Source organism: Narcine bancroftii, chromosome 13 (assembly GCF_036971445.1).
Source record: "Narcine bancroftii isolate sNarBan1 chromosome 13, sNarBan1.hap1, whole genome shotgun sequence".
Lineage (NCBI taxonomy): Eukaryota > Metazoa > Chordata > Chondrichthyes > Torpediniformes > Narcinidae > Narcine > Narcine bancroftii.
The window spans coordinates 68,121,142-68,140,237 of record NC_091481.1 but is presented as its reverse complement, the minus strand read 5'-3'; the positions used below and the strand labels follow the sequence as shown (position 1 = coordinate 68,140,237).

The following is a 19,096-nucleotide window of genomic DNA, read 5'->3' as shown; positions in this document are numbered from 1 at the left end:
TCCCTGTCGAACCTGGCACAGAAATAAAAGCCCTGGAAATGGTCTGTAGGTGAAGCAGCATCATTCCCTGGGTGTACTGACTGCAGTCATGAAGTATTTATTCTTCCACTGAATACTGTCCTCCAGATACAGCAGGTGTTGTTTTCCTTCTAACTGCTCTCTTCTGAAACTTTCTGCCCTTCACCACCCTTGTATCATGAGTCACGATATATATCACGAACACTTGTGGGCTTATCCCTGACCCCTGCAGCACTCTATTCACCACTGATCGCCCATCAGAGAAACACCCAATTATCCCAAATCTATGCCTTCTATCCTTTATCCATGCTAATACATTACCCCCAACTCCCTGCATCTTTATAGATGTCATTTATGCGGCACCTTATTGAACGCCTTTTGGTAATTAACTATAAAACATCCTCCTGTTCCTAGCTAAAGTCTTACATTCATCTGTCTATAAAATGTTGAGGTTTGGTTTAACATTTTCCTGGAATCTTTGACTTGAGTATTTTTCACTTTTTCATTTTCATATTCTCCATACTCTGAGAAAGCATCTACTTTCTCTGCAAATGCACTTTATCTGGTCATATCAATTTTAGATGTTGAACCATTTCTCTTTAAATAATTACTATCTTGAATCTTTAGCTATTCCTTTGAATTTTACCGTTACTAATTTACAGTAACCATTTCAAACTTATCTATGTCAGGTCTCTTAAGTCATTCTACATTAAATTGAACACACACAGGGATTTGGATAATGCCTCCAGCGTGGTCAGAAAAGATTGTACTTTTCAATATTGCTAAGGACTTTCAAGCAACAAAACTGCATTGCAAGTCGACAGAAATTACATGAAGTACTGAATAACCAGTGAACTAAGAAGAAGCTGATAGGAAGAGTGTTTAGTGTGTTTCTAGATTTTAAAAAAAAATTAATTTCACCTTGCATAACTTAAATTGACATTTATGATTTTCAAGTGATACATTTGTATTGTAGTAATATGGTCATGAGAGTAATTTTGTGATGAAAATGTAAAATTGTTCTAAAACTAACAATCAAGAGTATATTGACGCCAGCCTATTTGTCTTGTCTCTTAGGCGGAGCGAGTTCATGAACTAAATGAGGAAATTGGCAAACTATTAGCCAAGGCAGAGCAGTTGGGAGCGGAAGGAAATGTAGAAGAATCTCAGAAGGTCATGGAAGAAGTGGAGAAAGCAAGAGCAAAGAAGAGGGAAGCCGAGGTAAGATCATAACTTGTATTGTTGATTGGTTTATCCTTCAATTTAATAAAGATTTTCTGTATTTTGTGAAAGTGTGCAACTCACCCACTTTGAATTCTTTGCCCCCTCCCCTCCCACCCCCCAAAAGAAGACCAATTTGATATTACAAAAATGAAATTTGAATTCTTTTCATTAAATTGTCCTTTGAGCAGCACAGTTTAAAATTTCCAATTTGCGCAAAAGATTCTTTAAATTATGACTTTTGGAATTCTTCCAAAAGAATGATGATGTGCATTGAAGATGTGCCATCAAATTGTCGAAATCTACTTGTTTAATACTATTTTTTGTTAAGGCCAGTTTGCCAGATTTGGTTGACACGACAAAAAATCTTTTAAACCTATTTGGGGATCGTTTGCCAGTAGTTAGAAAGTTGAAACTTTATATCCAGTTATAGGCAGCCCCCTTGTTGATAGTTCAAGCAATCCTGAGGAGAAATCTGTAATCTATGGGGAACCAGGCTGCTCCTTCCCCCATCCCCTACTTTTTTGGATTACAGACCTATACGAAATACAAGTTGCCCTAAAGAACATTTGTCACCCCCTGATGAAACCTGCAGATGCATTGAGTATGAGCCTTGCACCTTTTTTTTTGATAAAGTGGGAAGCAAACATTTGTTTAGTTTATGTTGTAACCTTGCTGTTTTGATTTCCAATATTGCTCTCATGACATGGCAGATTGAGTCATTACAATCCAGATACAGATCAGTCCTTTAATGCATTATCAAATGCCTTCCTTGGTGGTTAAACTTCCTTTAAAAATATGGCTGATAGCTAATAGAGAAGGTGAGCTGTATGGAAAGAGAGTGAAGGGCCAACCCTTTGATGTAATATATCTTGCATCTGAAGTAGTTGCATTGTTGACTAAAGAAGCCCAATTTATTTTTTGTGCACTGACTTCAACAGTATAAAATAAAATTATTGGTTCCTATAGTAATTCCCAATTTATTCCAAAAATGTGAAGTTACAGTCGAACTTGGAAGCAATACTAAAGAGTGCAAGGGTTCCTGACAATTCACCAGAGAAGCTGAGGCACTTTCCAGTAGATATTCAGAGACTGTGTAACATTCTGTAAACGTTCTGAAAGGTTTTGGGTTCTACTTGATATGCCAAAAGCAGGTCGCAAGCAGCCCAGGAGTAAAACATGAAAGTCTACACCATGGTTGAAGTAAAAACACAAGGCTGGAGAAACTCAGCAAGTCGTACAGCATACTTTATACAGCAAGGATAAAGATACATAACCAACGTTTCAGATTTAAGCCCTTCATCAAGATATGATCCCTTCATGAGTAGTCCACATTGGTTGTTATTAATTCTTGGAAAGAAACTTTCTGCTGAGTCCTCTATGGATTTGTTTCCGGGAAGATCTGATTTCATTTTCCTACCTCTCTCAGTCGTTCCTGAAGGGTAACTTCCCAATCGAATCTTTATTTTCTAAAATAGGTTTAGTATTGAATAGTTAGTTATATTTTTCCAGAAAAGCTTGTTCCATAGGATCTTGTGTTTTTTTTTAATCAGTAATTCCTTTTGAGATTCCACTCTAGTATTAAAAAAAAGGCACATTTTCCTTCTTGGGGTTATCCATTTGATGTTTGCTTATCTGGGTATGCATGGTTTGTGTGTGTGCACGTGTGTGTGTGCATGCTCTTGCATATGTGTGTTTGGGCTCTCTATATTGAGTAGTTTAACAAAGATAATCCAGTTTCTTGAGAACAAGTGCATTTGTTATATGAAACATTATGCCTATTTCCTTGAATGAGCAGCCACCTATTTTAAAAAAACACTTCAAGCAAAACCACCTTCATCTCTGTAAAGCTGCTTGAGATATTCCGTAATGGATCATACACTTTTTTAAAAAAGTCTACTGGGTCATTGAGAACTATTAACAGCTTGGTCAGAAACTAAATGCACCATTTTGTAGTTCCAGAATCATAGGAAGTCACAACAGTAAGTTAATTTGCTAGATAATTAGTCACCTCATCCATGCAGTTTTGTAGCTTCATCATCTTTGAAAAAATGATTACTCCCAAGATTGAGGGTTCTCCCTAGAACTTGTTTTGCAAGTGGGTGCTGCCTGTGTGCCCACCATCAAGTTTTGAGACGTTGGGCACAAAAGAATTCAAAGTGAGTGAATACCCACTTTAGATAAAATGGGGAGAACCCTATTTGAATTTTGTTCCAGAAAAATGCTATGTAATATATTTTTAATGCCATTTAAACTTTATTATGTATGCAAATTGGGGGAAGTTGTCAACCCTGTAACTCCCTGGCTTACCTAACGTTGCTAGTAAAATTGTACCCTGTTTTAAAAAAAAGAATTGATAAATCTTAATCAATAAATCACAGTCCTCTGTCAACGATGTGTTATGGAGAATAAAGATGTGTTATGGAGAAATCCAGCTTGTAACATTGCATTTTTTCACCACCAGGGGGACACCATTGCTTCTCCTTCCTCCAGTGCATTCTGGGTAGGATGACATCATTGTGGCTGACTTGTGCTCTGTAACTGTTGTGTATATTCCACAAAATGTTAACTCGTTTATATGAGCATTTAATACAGATTAAATGCTTTATATGTTATATTCAGCAATGTGAGATAAGGGTACTGCTTCTATTTAGTAGAACTATTCCCAGATTCTAGCATGGTTTTTTTTGGCACCACCACTCAGATGCTCCCAACGGACGCATGCGTAAGTAGATGTAATAACCATATAACCATTTACGGAGCGGAAACAGGCCATGTTGGCCTTTCGAGTCCGCACCGGTTCACTGATTTTGTGCGCCCTCTTCAGGCATGTGAAGAATACCACAGTCAAGGTGTTGCCTAACTACATATGTACGCGTGCGTGTGCATGTGTGTGCGTCTGACGATGATGAGTGCGGAATAAATTTTTAAGTCAGGCTGCCTTTTTTGTTAGCTAAATCAGGACAAAGTGTGATCTAAAGTGATATTTTAAATTTTTAGCCGTGTGAGATTTTTGGAAATGTTTATTAGGTTTCTTGAATTGACAACGTAAAAAGTCATAAATTTTGTGGCATCCTCTTCAAGGGCATTGCTTGGGTGCACAAAGTCAAGAGACACAGTTAGTGTAGCGGTTAGCACAACGCTGTTACAGCGAGATTCAAATCCAGCACTGTCTGTAAGGAGGTCGTACGTCCTTCCTGTGTCTGTGTCTGGGTGCTCTGGTTACCTCCCACCTTCAAAATGTACAGGAGTTGGAGATTTATTTGGGTGGTACAGGCTCATGGGCCTGTTACCATGCTGTCCAAATGTAAAGATTTCCCATTAGATTTGAATGATTGGTAGTGTGCACACAAAGTAAATCCATTTTGGGTTGGAGTTACATTTTGGATGTTATCTAACAAAACACTTGAGGGATGGAGCCCTGCACTGATGGAAAGGTGTTGAAGAGTGTCTCCTATTACTCCTTCATAAACACATAAAATATGCATGTAAACCTTATGAGATGTAGGAACGTGTTTTGGCATTTCTACAACCACCATTTTAAATCTTTGCTGTCATGGGACGATGTTTCATTCAACCTGACTGTCATAATACTTGAAATCCACTTGGGTATAAAATTAAAATCCAACTAAACACAAAAAGAAAAATACATTCTATATCCCAAAGCATTTAATGTTTGCATAACCCGCCATGGTGCACAGAGTCAGGCCCACAGACTCAGGTCATGTTGCCTTGCTTGTAAATTAGAAATTCATTTGTAAATTGTTGATTTGACCAAAGCTCAGGAACCTACAGTTTTTTTTATATGTGGTGTCACCTTAACAAAAGAAAGGGGAGATGAAGGTGAAAAAGTCAGCCGTACAAAATTGAATAAATAATTCCAAATAAATAAACAAATGAAGCGCTCAGAATTGCAAAAGACCGATTCTTTTGAGGAAAGTGATTTGATTTGATTTTTTCATCCCAAATAATTTCATTTGTCTGTAACTGATTAAATGCATTTTAACTTGAGTGGTTTTATTTAATATTTTTGATTGGAACATTGTGCAGTACATAATGATTAACGTATCAGACAAAAAAGTTTGTGACCTGATGATAGCAAGAAATAAAAATAAAATGCATGCATTGATTACTGCTACCAAACAGTGGGGTAGTATTTTTATAGAAATTATTGATTGGTATTTGCCTAACATTTGGGTTGGTTTGTTGCCATGTTGTATCTTATTTTACTGTGATTGAGTTAAAAAGTGCAAAGAAAGTAAATACAGCCTAAAACAAAATACAAGGTAAATATTTAGAGCATATAAATGTTACGCAAGGTTGAAGTTTCCAATTGATAATACAGTACGTTTCCAATTATCCAAAAACCATTCAACCGAAATTCTTAATAACTTAAAAAAAATTCAACATGACATCACAAGTTGAAAAAAGTGATTTTTTTTTTACCCACTCTACTCAGCAGCTTTACAAAGGAGACACTTGTCCACAGTTTACACATTGAAGGAAAGGTTAGCACTGATTGTCTATCTATAAATTGTCTTTTTTGCCATGAGTTACTGAAACTTTGGAATAAATTGCATGTGGCATTCTCAGAATTTGAATTGAATACCACACTCCCTCCCCACTCGCCCGAACCGCGCTCCCTCCTCACTCGCCAGAGCCGCTCTTGAAGCCAGACTTTTCCCCGCTTGTCCAAGCCGCTCCCTCTGCCAAATACTCACTGAAATTCTGCTGGAGGACAATCTCTGGGACTGTACGTGCTATCTCCTACCACTTACAAGTGAGGTGAGACCTTGAGCTCCTGGGCAGGATTGGCACAAATGGGGATGTGTCAGGGATTGGTGACAGCCAGTGCAAGTATTCTGATATGCTACTGGGCTGCTTAGAGAAATTTCTTGATTATCCAAAAAATCCGATTAACCGATATTGTCAGGTCCTAAGCATTTTGCATAATCAGAAACATTACTGTAACAAAATCATGTATGATTGTTTGAAGCCAATGTTTGGGTTATTCTAAATGGGATTTGTGGCACAAAGTCAAGAGACACAGTTAGTGTAGCGGTTAGCACAACGCTGTTACAGCAAGGTTTGCAAACCCTAAATCATGGTAACAAATGCATTCCTGCTGCAGAAAGGGAAATGCAGATTTGGTCACGCGTAAAGTAGATTATTAGGAAGTGTGCCTTCTGTTCTGACAAAGGCTTTTTCAGACATTTAAAATGTTTTCTGAACAAGTATTTTCTTTCTGTGCACTGTTTTTTTCTCAATGCCCATTAACTCCCACCTTCACAAAGGAATATTTTCAGTAGCCAATTAACCCATCAGCTAATGCTTTTGGAATAGGGGGTAAACTTTACCATCTGGGGGAAATGCATGTGGTCACAGTAAGAACATGCAAACTCCTCGCACACAGAACCAGGTTTTTCAGTGGACATCTGCATAACTCCCAGGTATTAATTTGTTTCAACAAGAGGTCTTTCATATTGAGACATAATTGAAGCAGCATAACATGTTCTCATTTGAAAGGGAACTAGAGTTAGTCTGGTTGGTTTTGTAAGGACCAATCTCTCGTGCTGAAGTAGAGAAGGTTACATGGCTTGTTCTCGTTTCCTTTCACAGGAAGTGTATCGGAATTCCATGCCAGCCTCCAGCTTCCAGCAGCAGAAACTGCGAGTCTGTGAAGTGTGCTCAGCATACTTGGGACTTCATGATAACGATCGCCGTCTTGCAGACCACTTTGGTGGGAAACTTCACCTCGGATTCATTGAAATTAGAGAGAAGCTAGAAGAGTTACAGGTGAGGACAGTGGCCACTGGCTATTTCTGTGAAGTAGAAAACAGGACAGTACAACAACAAAATGGGCCATTCAGCCCAAAGTGTCTGTGAGGAACGTGATAGCCAAATTTAACTAACATTCTGCCACTTGCACATGATACATATTCCTACTTTCATAAGACTTTTCAGCCCATTGAGTCTGCCCCACCATTTAATCATGAGCTGATCTGTTTTCCTACTGCCCGGCCTTCTCCCCAAAACCTTTGATCCCCTGGCTAATCAGTTAAATACCACAATGTCCTGGCTTCCACAACCACCTGTGGCAATAAATTCCACTGATTTACCACCCTCTGGCTGAAGAAATTTCTCCACACCTCTATTCTAAGCGGATGATCCTGAATTTGTGCCCTCTTGCCCTGGACTCTCCCATCATTACCCATGTGTCCGTCTAGAGCTTCTTAAATGTTATATCACTTATCTTCAGCAGCCTGTTCCAGGCGCCCACCAATCTTTTTTAAAATAAAAGCTTGCCCTGCCCACCTCCTTTAATCTTTCTTCCCCTCCCTCCTCCCTTTAAATTTTGTGTCGTTTTTACCCTGGGAGAAAGATTCTCACTCTCCATCTGTCACCTTCTCATGATATAAAGCATCTCTTGGGTCTCCCCTCAGTCTTGGACACTACAGAGAAAACCAAGTTTGTCCAACCTCTTCTTGTAGCCTATATCCTCTAATCCAAATCCTGTCATGGGGCGATTGGAATTGCACGTAACCCCCCCCCCCCCCCCAAGTGTGGCCTAACGTAAGTTTTATATAGATGCCTTACTTACTCTTGTGCTCAATGTCTTGATAAATGAAAGCAACAATGTCTCCTTTATCACCTGATCTACATGAGTGGCCACTTTTAGGGAACTCTGGACCTGGGCACCCCCTTCCCCTGCCCAGATCACTCTGCACATCAATGCTTTTAAGAGTCGTGTTAGGAACTGTATACTTTCCACTTGTACATTACCTCCTGAAGTGCAACACTTCATAATTCTCTGGATTAAATTTCATCTGCCATTTCTCTGCCCATATCTATTACTGATGCATTTTTTGACAAACCCATACATTGCCCACAACTCCACCATTTTGTGTGTCATCTGCAACTTGATAACCCACCCACTTACTTGTTAATCTATTTATTCATGTCACAAATAAGAGGGATCATGTCTAAAATGCCTTGGGATTCTCTTTAATATTTGATAAAATGCTTGTCAAGAAGCTGCAACAGGGACTGCACTCCTGAGAAGACTGAAGCGGCCAAGGTTACTGGCCACTATTGTCAACCTTCAACAGGAGCTCTAAAGAGAGCGCCCTGGTCGGCTGTGTCACAGTGTGGAACTTGCAGAGAAATGATCGGAGGTCAACCCACAGGACCATGAGAGGGGCAGAGAGGATCACTGGAGTCTCCCTCCCCGCCGTCGACGCAATCTACCAGGATTGTTGTCTGAAGAGGGCGCGCAAAATCATTGAGGACCCCTTCCACTCCCGCACACTGCATGTTTCAGCTGCTCCTGTTGGGGAGGATCAGAGCCAGCACCACCAGGCTGAGGAACAGCTTCTTACCGTGGGCAGTGAGATCACTGAACGACCAAAGGAACTGCTCGCACTGACCAACATAACTCTCATTTGTACAAAGCAAAATCTATTTAATTATTTATATAGATTAAACACTTGATCTGCATATATATTATTTGTATGTGTTTAATGTCTGGTTGTGTGTCTGTATGTTTTGCACCAAGGACTGGAGAATGCTCTTTCATCAGGTTATACACATGCAATCAGAAGACAATAAACTTGACTCGATGAATGACCCCTCCAGTACATTGTCTCTGAGAGCAGTTCCGATGCTTTCCCTGGTTATTAATACAACCCCTCCAACCCTTTTTCTCGTATCTTGCTAAAACACCAAAGCCCAGAAACGTTAAGCTGCTGGTCCTGTCCTCACAGGCAAGCCTCTGTAATGACCACAACATTTTAATTCCATGAACTGATCCAGGCTCTATTTAAATTATGCATTTTATTTTTGTGTGCAGAAACTTGTTGCTGAAAAACAGGAAAAAAGGACACAAGAGCGTCTGAAAAGAAGAGAGGAGAGGGAAAAGGAGGAACGAATGAAAAGAAGGTTAGATGTGAACTCCTGTGTTGACTTTATGTAGAAAGAATCATTCCTTTGATTTTGTTCCATGAATGTTGACTATTGATCTTTCATCCTTTTGTCTCCTCTTTCATCCTTCAAAGTTCAGATTTATTATCAGATACATGCATGATATCACATACACCCTTGAGATTCTTTTTAATTTTAATTATTTACATAATCAAAAACTGATTTGTTTAATTTGTTGTTAAAATCACAAAGCTGCAGAAACTCAGCAGGTAAAACAGTGGAGCAAAGATAAAGATGCACAACCAACATTTTGGGCTTGAGCCCTTCATCAAGGGATGAGCAAAATGTAGACAGGCACCTGAACAAAATGGTGGTGGGGAGAGGGGACAGGGGAGGAGCAGACTCACAGGCAGGAGGTAATAGAGGGTGGGAGGGCACACCAGCAAATGGGGGCGGGGGTTGGGGTTGGCTCTATGAATGGAGAGGGAAGGGTGTGGATAGCGGGAGGAAAGAAGACAGAGGGAGAATGGAGAGTAGGCTGGCAGAAACTGAAGAAGTTGATGTTAATGCCATCCAGTTGGAGAGTGTCCAGACGGAAAATTGGGTGTTGCTCCTCCAATTTACAGGTTGTCTTGGTTTCTTCTTCTTCACTATTTCTGCGTCCTTCCTCCCTCCCTCAAATTGTAAATTTCAATGAAAAACTCAAAAACCACAGAGGCTGGAGTCGAACAAATGATGAGAAGTTGGAGGGACTCAGCGCATCAGGAAAAGGATCCCAAACTGAAGCATTGAGTGTCCAGTTTCATCCCAGATGCTGCCTGACCCACTGAGTCCTTCCAGTTTATTGTTGTTCACTCTTTATTCATTCATGGTTGATTATTTCCTGCTGGAACAAATCTTGATTTTGAAGACATTCCTCTTGGAGTGTTCTCTTGCTGATTGCCACCCAAACTATGTCTTGTTACTCGATTCTCTTTTACTTCAGCTATTAAAACTAGTCTGGATTTCAGAAGAACAGGGTTGTATTTGAAAAATCAATTTTCTTTCAAGAGGCAGTAAATAAAATATTTATAACAGTTTTACAAAGCAGTATCAGAGATACATAACCAGAGATTCTCTTTTAATTGTTGCATTAGCTACGGAAATAAGGACATCAAGCTAAAATCATAGTGGGTTGAAATACTTTTCATTCTTCTGAGAGGTGGTGTCCATAGTTTAAAGTCAAGTCTGAAAGATGATGTTTGACCTGGCTGGAAAGTTGGACCACATCTGAAGTACATGCTAAATGCAGCATTTTTGATGAACTAAGTTGTGTTGCCGAGTCCATTCGTCTCTATGTTTCGTATGAAAGAAGAGTTTGAACTAATTACAGTCTCTGATAGTGTCATTTGTCATTATGATTGCTCTAGGCAGTTTTATTATTGATGTTTAATCACCAATGAACAAATTCACCGTATCACATTTGAACCATAGATGTAGTCATTGAGTTCATGGTTGTTAAAAATTTTGCCTCGATATTTCAGGACCCGGTCTCGCAGCAGGGAACGCAAGAGGTACGTTTTCTTCTTGAGATGTTAGCAAGTGTGGCTATCTTAAATATCTGAAACTGTGGAATGAAGAAGGGGGAAAATGGGATTTAAGTAGTAACATAAAGATATCACTGTCATTTTTATTTAATTTATACATACAGCATGTTAACAGACCCTTTTGGCCCAAGTCCAAGCTGCCCAATTTACTTGCCACCCCCGTACGTTTTGAAAGGTGGGAATAAACTGGAGCATCCAGACGAAAACCATGCACACACGGGGAGAACATACAAATTCCTTACAGAGAGCCAGATCACTGGTGCTATTACAGCATCACCCTAACCACTGCACTAACTTCGCCACCCCCTTGGCTAACCATGCCCCAACAAATGTCTACAAATATTACTTCATTCCTACACATTAACAATCCGAAATTAACAGATAAGTTATACGCCTTCCACACACAATTGAAGATCCAATAATTATTTATGTTTATACAATAACCAATAACTGCATCCTTTTCCTACAACTGAGTCCCATCATTTGAGTTTCCCACTAACGGAAAAATCGTGATGCTTCCACAAGATCCTGAGTTTCATTAAGAGCCCCTTCTAAACTCTTAAAAATGCAGATGTAACTTTTTTAGTCACATGATAAGAATAGTCATGTCCCAGGAACTGGACTGCCACCAGTGTTAGTATAGCCTTTCTAAGTAAGGAGGTTAACAATACAGCCTCACCAGCACTTTGTACAATTGTAACAATATTTTTCTAAACTCTGGCTCCCTTGAAATAAAGCAATATGCATTTACTTTTCTCTTAACTACCTGCTAACTCGTTTGCAACCTCTTATCCATTTAGGTCTGCCCTTTAATTCCTCACAATGACATTTGTTTTATTAAATTCTAATTGCCAAGTTTTTAACCACTTGTACAACTTGTCAATATTCTGTCACCCTCGCCTATTTTCATGTGTTCATTTAACTTAACCTTACATTGCTTCCGCTTCCAAGACATTGATGTAGATGGTAAATAATTGAGAGCCAAGAACTGATCTTTGAGGACTGAATTTAAGAGCAGGGAAGTTCTGCTGCAACTATACAGGATATTTTCTGAGGCTTCCCCTGCAGTTCTGGTCTCCTCACTTGAGAAAGGATGTACTGGCTTTGGAGGCAGTGCAGAGGAGGAGATTCACCAGGTTGATCCCAGAGATGAAGGTGTTGGCCACTGAAGAGAGATTGAGTTGCCTTGGACCATACTTGCTGGAATTCAGAAGAATGAGAGAGGATCTTATAGAAACCTAAAATTATGACAAGGATAGATAAACAAATTTTTTCCACTTGTAGGTGAGGCTAGAACCAGATTTAGACAGATGAAGAGCAACAGATTTTACTCGAGAATAGTGAATCTGGAATTTTCTTCCCAAGGAAGCAGTAGAGGCTGCTTCAGTAGATATATTTTAAAAGCAGTTGCATCGATTTCTGCATAGTAGGGGAATTCAAGATTGTGGGGAACAGCCAGATCACTCATGATCTTATTAAATGGTGGAGAAGGCTTAACAGGCCAGTTGGCCTACTGCTGCACTTATTTCTTATGTTGTAACACTCCACTAGTTATGTCCTCACCTGATTTATTCCATCTCTGTCTTCAATGTGATAACCAGTTAATCAATGTTATAATTTATGTAATGGATGATCTTTTTTCTATACTTTATACATGCTACTGGCCTAGTACCAACTGAATAATGAACAAAATTAGGTTCCACTTCATAAAATAGCTGTTGAACATTGTACCATAATGGGTGAGAGAGGCTTGAATAAAGTGGACTGCAATAATCACAGGAAAAAAATTCATTTGCTACAGATCAAGGTCGAGGGAGCGGCGTCGCCATCGATCCAGGTCTGCATCCCATGACAGACGCAAGCGGTCCCGCTCCAGATCTCGGGATCGGCGGCGCCGACGTAGATCTCGCTCTCGAAGTAGAAGCAGAAGCCGCAGTCACCACCGCAGCAGGCATAGCTCCAAGGACAGAGAGAGAGATCGAAGCAGAGAACAAAGCTCTAAAAGGAAGTAAGCATCTTGTGTTTCAAGAATGCATTGTCAATTTGTTGTTATCGAATGAAGATCTACCGGGATCAATGCCTGAAGAGGGCGCACAAAAATCAGTGAACCGGTGCGGACTCGAAAGGCCAACAAGGCCTGTTTCCGTTCCGTAAATGGTTATATGGTTAATATCAATCCGCATTATATAGTCTTATTCACTGGTTACAATAGAGAAGGAATCCATTTGATCCTTGTTGGCTCCTAGCAAAGCAGTCCCATCAATCCCACTTTCCCTCCCATTTCCTTGTACCCCTTAAATTTATTCTCTCTCCTATGCCCATCCACTGCCCATTAATTATTTTGCCACTTGCACACTATGAGGTTTTTTTCCAGCAGCCATCTAACCTACCTGCCCATCTTTTGGATGTGGGATGGAACCAGAACAACTGTTGGAACCCAGATAATCATAGAGGGACCGTACAAACTCCACACATTTCCCCCAAGGTCAGATTGCACCTGGGTCTTTGAAGCTTTTGGGCAACAACACTATTCCATCCATGGCATCTGGACTGCAGTCAAATACTATAAGCAAAGCAGATTTATTTTTGCTTTTCAGTATGGATTTTAATTGATAGTCAATTCTGCATAAATGTAGTCTCAACTAAAAAAATTGGCTTCAAAATTGTTTCTTTTTTTTTTGTAACATGTTTGAGTGTGTAGGTAACACAAACATCAACGTGTGGCTCAGAAATAGTTTACCTGAAATCATTCAATTTTCCCATAACAATGTTGATGCATATTTCTTGGAGATGCTCTTTCATTCCTGCTGTTCCATAATATCTTAAATTGACCACTCTCCTGTTTAATTTTCTAGAAATCACCAAATAGTTATATATGTTGCCCAGAACTTCACTACTCAGGTCTTCAATCAGATGCTCAATTCCTTGTGGCCATTTGGTTTCCTTGATAACTTCCATTGCTGCCGAGTCATATCCAGGGTATGGCAGGCATGGCATGTGCCTGGAGCATCACTTGAAGGGGGGATGGCGCCACTTGAAGGGATGCTCAGTACACTCGTATGCTCTCAATTATACAACGCCAAATACAACATGGCAGGCACCAAGGCCAGCTCTTATGAGACCTTGTTGCTGTTAATTTTGACGCATTGGCCACCCCACCATAGGCGCTGTTTTGCTAGATACAACATTGTGCCCAGTGAAGGTTGTATTTTGAGGTTGCACAAGCTAACTTGAATGATGAACAGAGACACCTCAGTATGAAGATAACCCGAGGCTGCAGAATAGGTAGATAAGGTAGTGAAGAAGAAATGCATGATAAATGCCTTCATTGGCCAGAGAACAGAATATAAGAGTAGGGAGATTATAAAAGAACTTTATAAAACATCGAAGTACAGATCTGGTTCCTGGACTATAGGAAGCACATAACAGCAACTGAGAGGGTGTGGAGAAGACGTGCCGGAATTTTGCCAGAAATCTGGAGCATTACAATATTGTGGAGAAACTGATCAGGCTGCGTTTATTTTCCTTGGAGCAGGGAAGGCTAAGGTTAGATTCTGGAATATACTGCCTGAATGAGTAGTGGAGGCAGTTAATCCCACGACATTAAAGTATCTAGATGAACACTTGAATTACCAAGGCAAAGGCAGATATAGACCAAGTTCCGGTAAATGTGATTAATGGAGAGGGATACGATGGTCAGCATGGTTGTGCCAGGCCATATCCATCTTGAGCTGCCACTTCCATGCCATTTCAACTTCCCATTCCCACGCCAAGCTGTCTGTCTTCTCCACTGGTAGGGTAAGTCCAAACACAAATTAGAGGAACATTACCTCATATTCCACCTGCGAAGTCTAAAATCCAATAGTATGAACATTGAATTTTTCAGTTTCAAGTATTTCTCACTCTTTCTGTTCCATTTTCTCTCCTAATCCAACGGGTTCTTTCAACACCCCCACCCCCACTGCCTTTTTCTCAAAATCTTTATTTTCACCCGCACTGATTTCATTCTCCTTCATCCGACTTGCTCCATCTTCCTTTTCTAGTTCCAGTTATCATTTTTCTTCCTCTTCACCCCTCCTCCGCCTGGCTCCATTTGCTGTTTTTCACCTAGTATCTCTCAACTCCATTCCTCCCCCTTCCACATTTGGCTCCTTCTGTCCACCATCACCTGGTTCCACCTCTCACCTGTCAGCTCTTGTCTCACCCCTCCCTCTCACTTCTATTATTGGTTATCCGATATCTACGCTCAGTCCTAGTGCAGGATCTCAACCAATGTGGCTAAACCAGAACAGCTGGTCACCCCTCACAGGTGCTGGAATATAGTGCAAAAGTGCATTCCATCTGCTAAACCAAGTTAGCTCCGTTATAAATTTGTTGAACTGCAGTAAGCTGAGATGGAGAAAAATGTTTCCTAGTCTATTTTCCATTAGTTTGGACAAACTATTATGGACTGTTTTAAAAATGGTAAACTTAAAAGATGCATTTGGTGAAAGGGTACGAGTTTCCCAATTGTCAGTTCTCCTTCGATTTATTATTCTTTCTTTTTCAATCTTTTTATTATTATTATAATTTATAAACACATACAGTTCAAAGAGATATAAAAAATACATAGTAAATAATGAATTAATACAGAGATATTAAACAATAATATTACAGAATAAAAATATATCATAAAAAAAAATTTTAGATCAGTTTAGGGTGTGAACTATCTCTTAAAAAAAAGATATAATTAATAACAATATATGAAAAAAGAGAAAAAAAACCCCAAAAAAGAAGAAAAAACAAATCTGAATTAAAAAAACTTTAAAAAAAACCTACAGATATAGCTAAACCACGCCGATCACTCCGATCTCATCTTACAGCCCAATTATCATACATAATCATAGAAAGAAAACAGAGCCAGATCAACTCACCACAAATGAAAATATTGAATAAATGGTCGCCAGGTTAACTCAAACTTAGAAGGGGATTCATAGACAGAGTTTCTAATTTTCTCTCAATTTAAACATAGTATAGTTTGGGTAAACCATTGGAAAACAGTGGGAGGATTAACCTCTTTCCAATTTAATAGTATAGATCTTCTAGCCATTAGTGTAAGAAAAGCAATCATACGATCCGCAGGAAGAGATAAATAAGTCAAATTTATCATAGGTAATCCAAAAATTGCAGTAATGGGATGTGGTTGTAAATCAATATTCACAACAGTAGATATAATGGAAAAAATTTCCTTCCAATAATTCTGTAAAGAGGGACAGGACCAAAACATATGTGTAAGGGAAGCTATTTCCAATTGACATTTATCACATATAGAATCGATATGAGAATAAAAGCGATGGAGTTTATCTTTAGACATATGAGCTCTATGAACAACTTTAAACTGTATCAGTGAATGTTTTGCACATAGAGGAGTTTACCAGTCGCAGAATTTTATTCCAATTTTCATTGGAAATATGAAGGTTGAGTTCTCTTTCCCAATCATTGATTTATTATTGATGCTCTGTTATTTCAAAATAGGAGATTCTTTTAGTTCTGTTTTTGTTGGTAAAATGAGACAGTCTATTTTACCTGAATTAATTGTCACAGCCCGTCCTTGACACCATTTCAGTTGCTGAGATAAAATGCAGCTAAAGGGTAATGGAAATTGACCATGTCGAATTATTTGTGCAATTATCTATAATTATCCAATCTTTCTAGGTCCAGAGACCGAGACAGATCCAGAGAGCGGGACAGGGATAAATCAAGAGAGAAGGATCGCAAGGAGAAAAAGCGTTCCTATGAGAGTGCGAATGGCAAATCGGAACACAGCTCTGAGGAGCGTGAGGCAGGAGAAATCTAAAGGACAAAACGTTTTGGAATCAGGGCAGTGAATGTCTTATTGTTTAACTTGACTAGGAGAGCTCTTGTTTTGGTTTTGGAGTTAGAGAAAAAATTCCAATGGCTAGGTGACCGATAACTTAAATATTAGATAGTTGAAGATGTTGAAGACAGTTTTTTGTCAATTTAACCAGCTGGACATGAAGGCAGCAGCTGGAGGTGCCGAAGATGTACTATATGTGCATACACTAGTGCTGTTATGCCACCAACATTAGGGTTCCTCCTTCCATTTGCACAAAGGTGCTATTTTATTTTGAATAGTGGGTTATCTGTTAGGTTGCATTTTTTTTTAAATGGAATGTGAAATCCATAGTAAATTTTAGTCAAGGCAGAGCAGGAGTGGATCTGGTCTTTTGGCGTGGTAACTGGTCATGAACCTGTTTCTTATTCAGATTACTATAACTGCATTGGCCTGCATTCTCTGCTCCACCCACCCCTCCCCAGCTCCTCCTGTCCATGCCAATAATGCTGTGTGCTGTGGAGTTATTATTAAAATTGTAACAATAGTCTTTTCCACAGTCTTAATATCTTTGACCAGCATCTGTTTTCTGGTGATTGAGATTCTATGATAATTTGAATGATTTTTATCTCACCACTTTTCTGTCAGTCAAAGCAACCCCTCTCTCCCACCACATCAGGATTAAATCTGTGTTCATGATATGTTTTGAAAGAAGCTTGATTTTTTTTTTCCCGTCCTGTTACATCCGTAGCCCCCACCCCCCAATGTTTTGAGGTTTTGTTCAGTGAAAGATGGAACAATTTACTGCCCGTTTCTTACAAAACTGCCAATTAGGTAGAAATTAGTCAGGAGAAAATGCAACTGCTACAAATAAAGCTGATTCTTTCATCCCTTTACTTCCAATCCCACCAAGTCCATTTAACAGAATGCAACGTTAATTTGGGAGAGTGTTCCTCTTTAAGTGCTCTGCATGTCTGGAAATGCACTGCAGCTTTCTCTTATCTTTGGAGAGGGAACACCCTACATTTCAGAGTTTGTAATTTGTCCTTATGTGTACTTTTTAATACTGTTAAGAAGTGTTTGTTTTATTCTTGCAACTGCAGTACAAGTTCAGAAAGGAATGGTCCAATATTGTTGATAAGTGATTTCACCAGCTTTATGAGATTCTACATGCTAAATACATGCTAAAAATTCAATTCCTTTCCCCCCCCCCCAAAAAAAAAATACCTTTTTGGTTTTGTGTGCATTAACCTTAGCAGAATACTTCTAGACATAACTATTATTTTGGATTGTGACATGTGAACTTCTCTTGAGTGAAATTAGGCCCATAAAATTTTTTTTAGTGTATTATTCACTAAAAAAAATTGTTCACTCAACATAACAGAATTTTCCAGCTATTAAAATAATGGGAAATATTTTGTTGGATTCAAGGGAACCCTTTGTTTTCTATGTGCTTGTGGCATAAATGGTATTCTCCAGGCACCTCAGGGTGTTGTCTCCAGAGGGCACTGGGATGTCGCAGTCCTAAAGTATTCCATGATGGCAACTTGGCTTGTTTTATTGATCAGTTGTGGTTATCCCGCATTTACTGTGGGGTTTTTTTTAAAGGAAGTGCTCTGGTTGAACTTAAACCAACTTCTGTCCTCTTGAAAATAACCCAGTGTTACGTTCCTTATCATCCACAATAGCATAATGTTTCTGCCCTGGATACTTCAGTTCCTCGATATCACACTGCTGCCTGTCTCCCACCCTATTATTCATCCATTTCTCCATGGCCATTTGGTCATTCAGATTCCTCAGTTTACAATTTGTTTTCCGACCCAAATAGCAAGATTTTATTTTATTCCCCTGTATTTTTTTCATGACTTGTCTATACTTGTATTGTTAATTGAAAAGAATTGAAATAATTTTTTCAAAACCATTTAATAAGATTTACAAACAAATTTCAGTTTTCCTGTATTGTATGAAATTGTGACAAATACTTGTTTGCTACTTTGCAATTAAAACAAACCGATATTATCTTCTGCTTGCTTGGCAAATATTTTGGAACATTTGGCTGCTTGTGCCTTGTTCCCGTTCCATGCAAAAGGGGCTGCAGTAGTTACAGCTCCTTCTTTGCATACAATAATAACATCATGTTCTGTCTGTTGTTGAGATCTTGAAAGCCCTGTAAGATTCTTCAGTGGATCCAGAGTTTCTTGTTTCACCAACACAAGTTGCCCACTGATTGTTTTCAATTTATTAAATCCCCCAAGGCTTTAATGTCGTCAAAATTGGGTAACTCTCTATTGCAACTTGTTCCTTATCACAGCTCTAGTTTCACTCAAGATAGCTTCTCAAAACAGTTCCTGATCAGTCTGTGATCAGATGCTGCATACCAAGTCTAAAATACTGGAGAATGCCTTTCCAATGAAGTTATCAATGTCTTTCAGCATTTTTGAGACCTTGTAGCCCAGTAATTGACCTTGTGTGAGGCTGCTTCAAATTGAAGATACTGTCTAATCTTCTGTTCTAGGAT

At 39.2% G+C, this 19,096-nt stretch overlaps 1 protein-coding gene across 19 annotated transcripts in view; it reads left to right on the top strand.

Moving 5' to 3' along the window:
* The window catches only part of LOC138748389 (putative RNA-binding protein Luc7-like 2), a 67,953-nt gene extending 49,356 nt beyond the window's left edge, over nt 1-18,597 (top strand). For 16 of the 19 annotated variants that reach the window (XM_069908486.1, XM_069908498.1, XM_069908497.1 and 13 more), the window contains 7 exons: nt 1,096-1,239; nt 3,704-3,742; nt 6,859-7,035; nt 9,089-9,177; nt 10,683-10,712; nt 12,547-12,753; nt 16,440-18,597. In XM_069908486.1, the coding sequence (XP_069764587.1) occupies nt 1,096-1,239; nt 3,704-3,742; nt 6,859-7,035; nt 9,089-9,177; nt 10,683-10,712; nt 12,547-12,753; nt 16,440-16,581 (828 nt within the window). In that variant the 3' untranslated portion in view covers nt 16,582-18,597. The remainder of the gene's footprint in view (nt 1-1,095; nt 1,240-3,703; nt 3,743-6,858; nt 7,036-9,088; nt 9,178-10,682; nt 10,713-12,546; nt 12,754-16,439) is intronic. The other 3 variants (XM_069908502.1, XM_069908487.1, XM_069908503.1) reach the window with 3 other exon arrangements.
* The last annotated feature ends 499 nt before the right edge of the window (nt 18,598-19,096 follow it).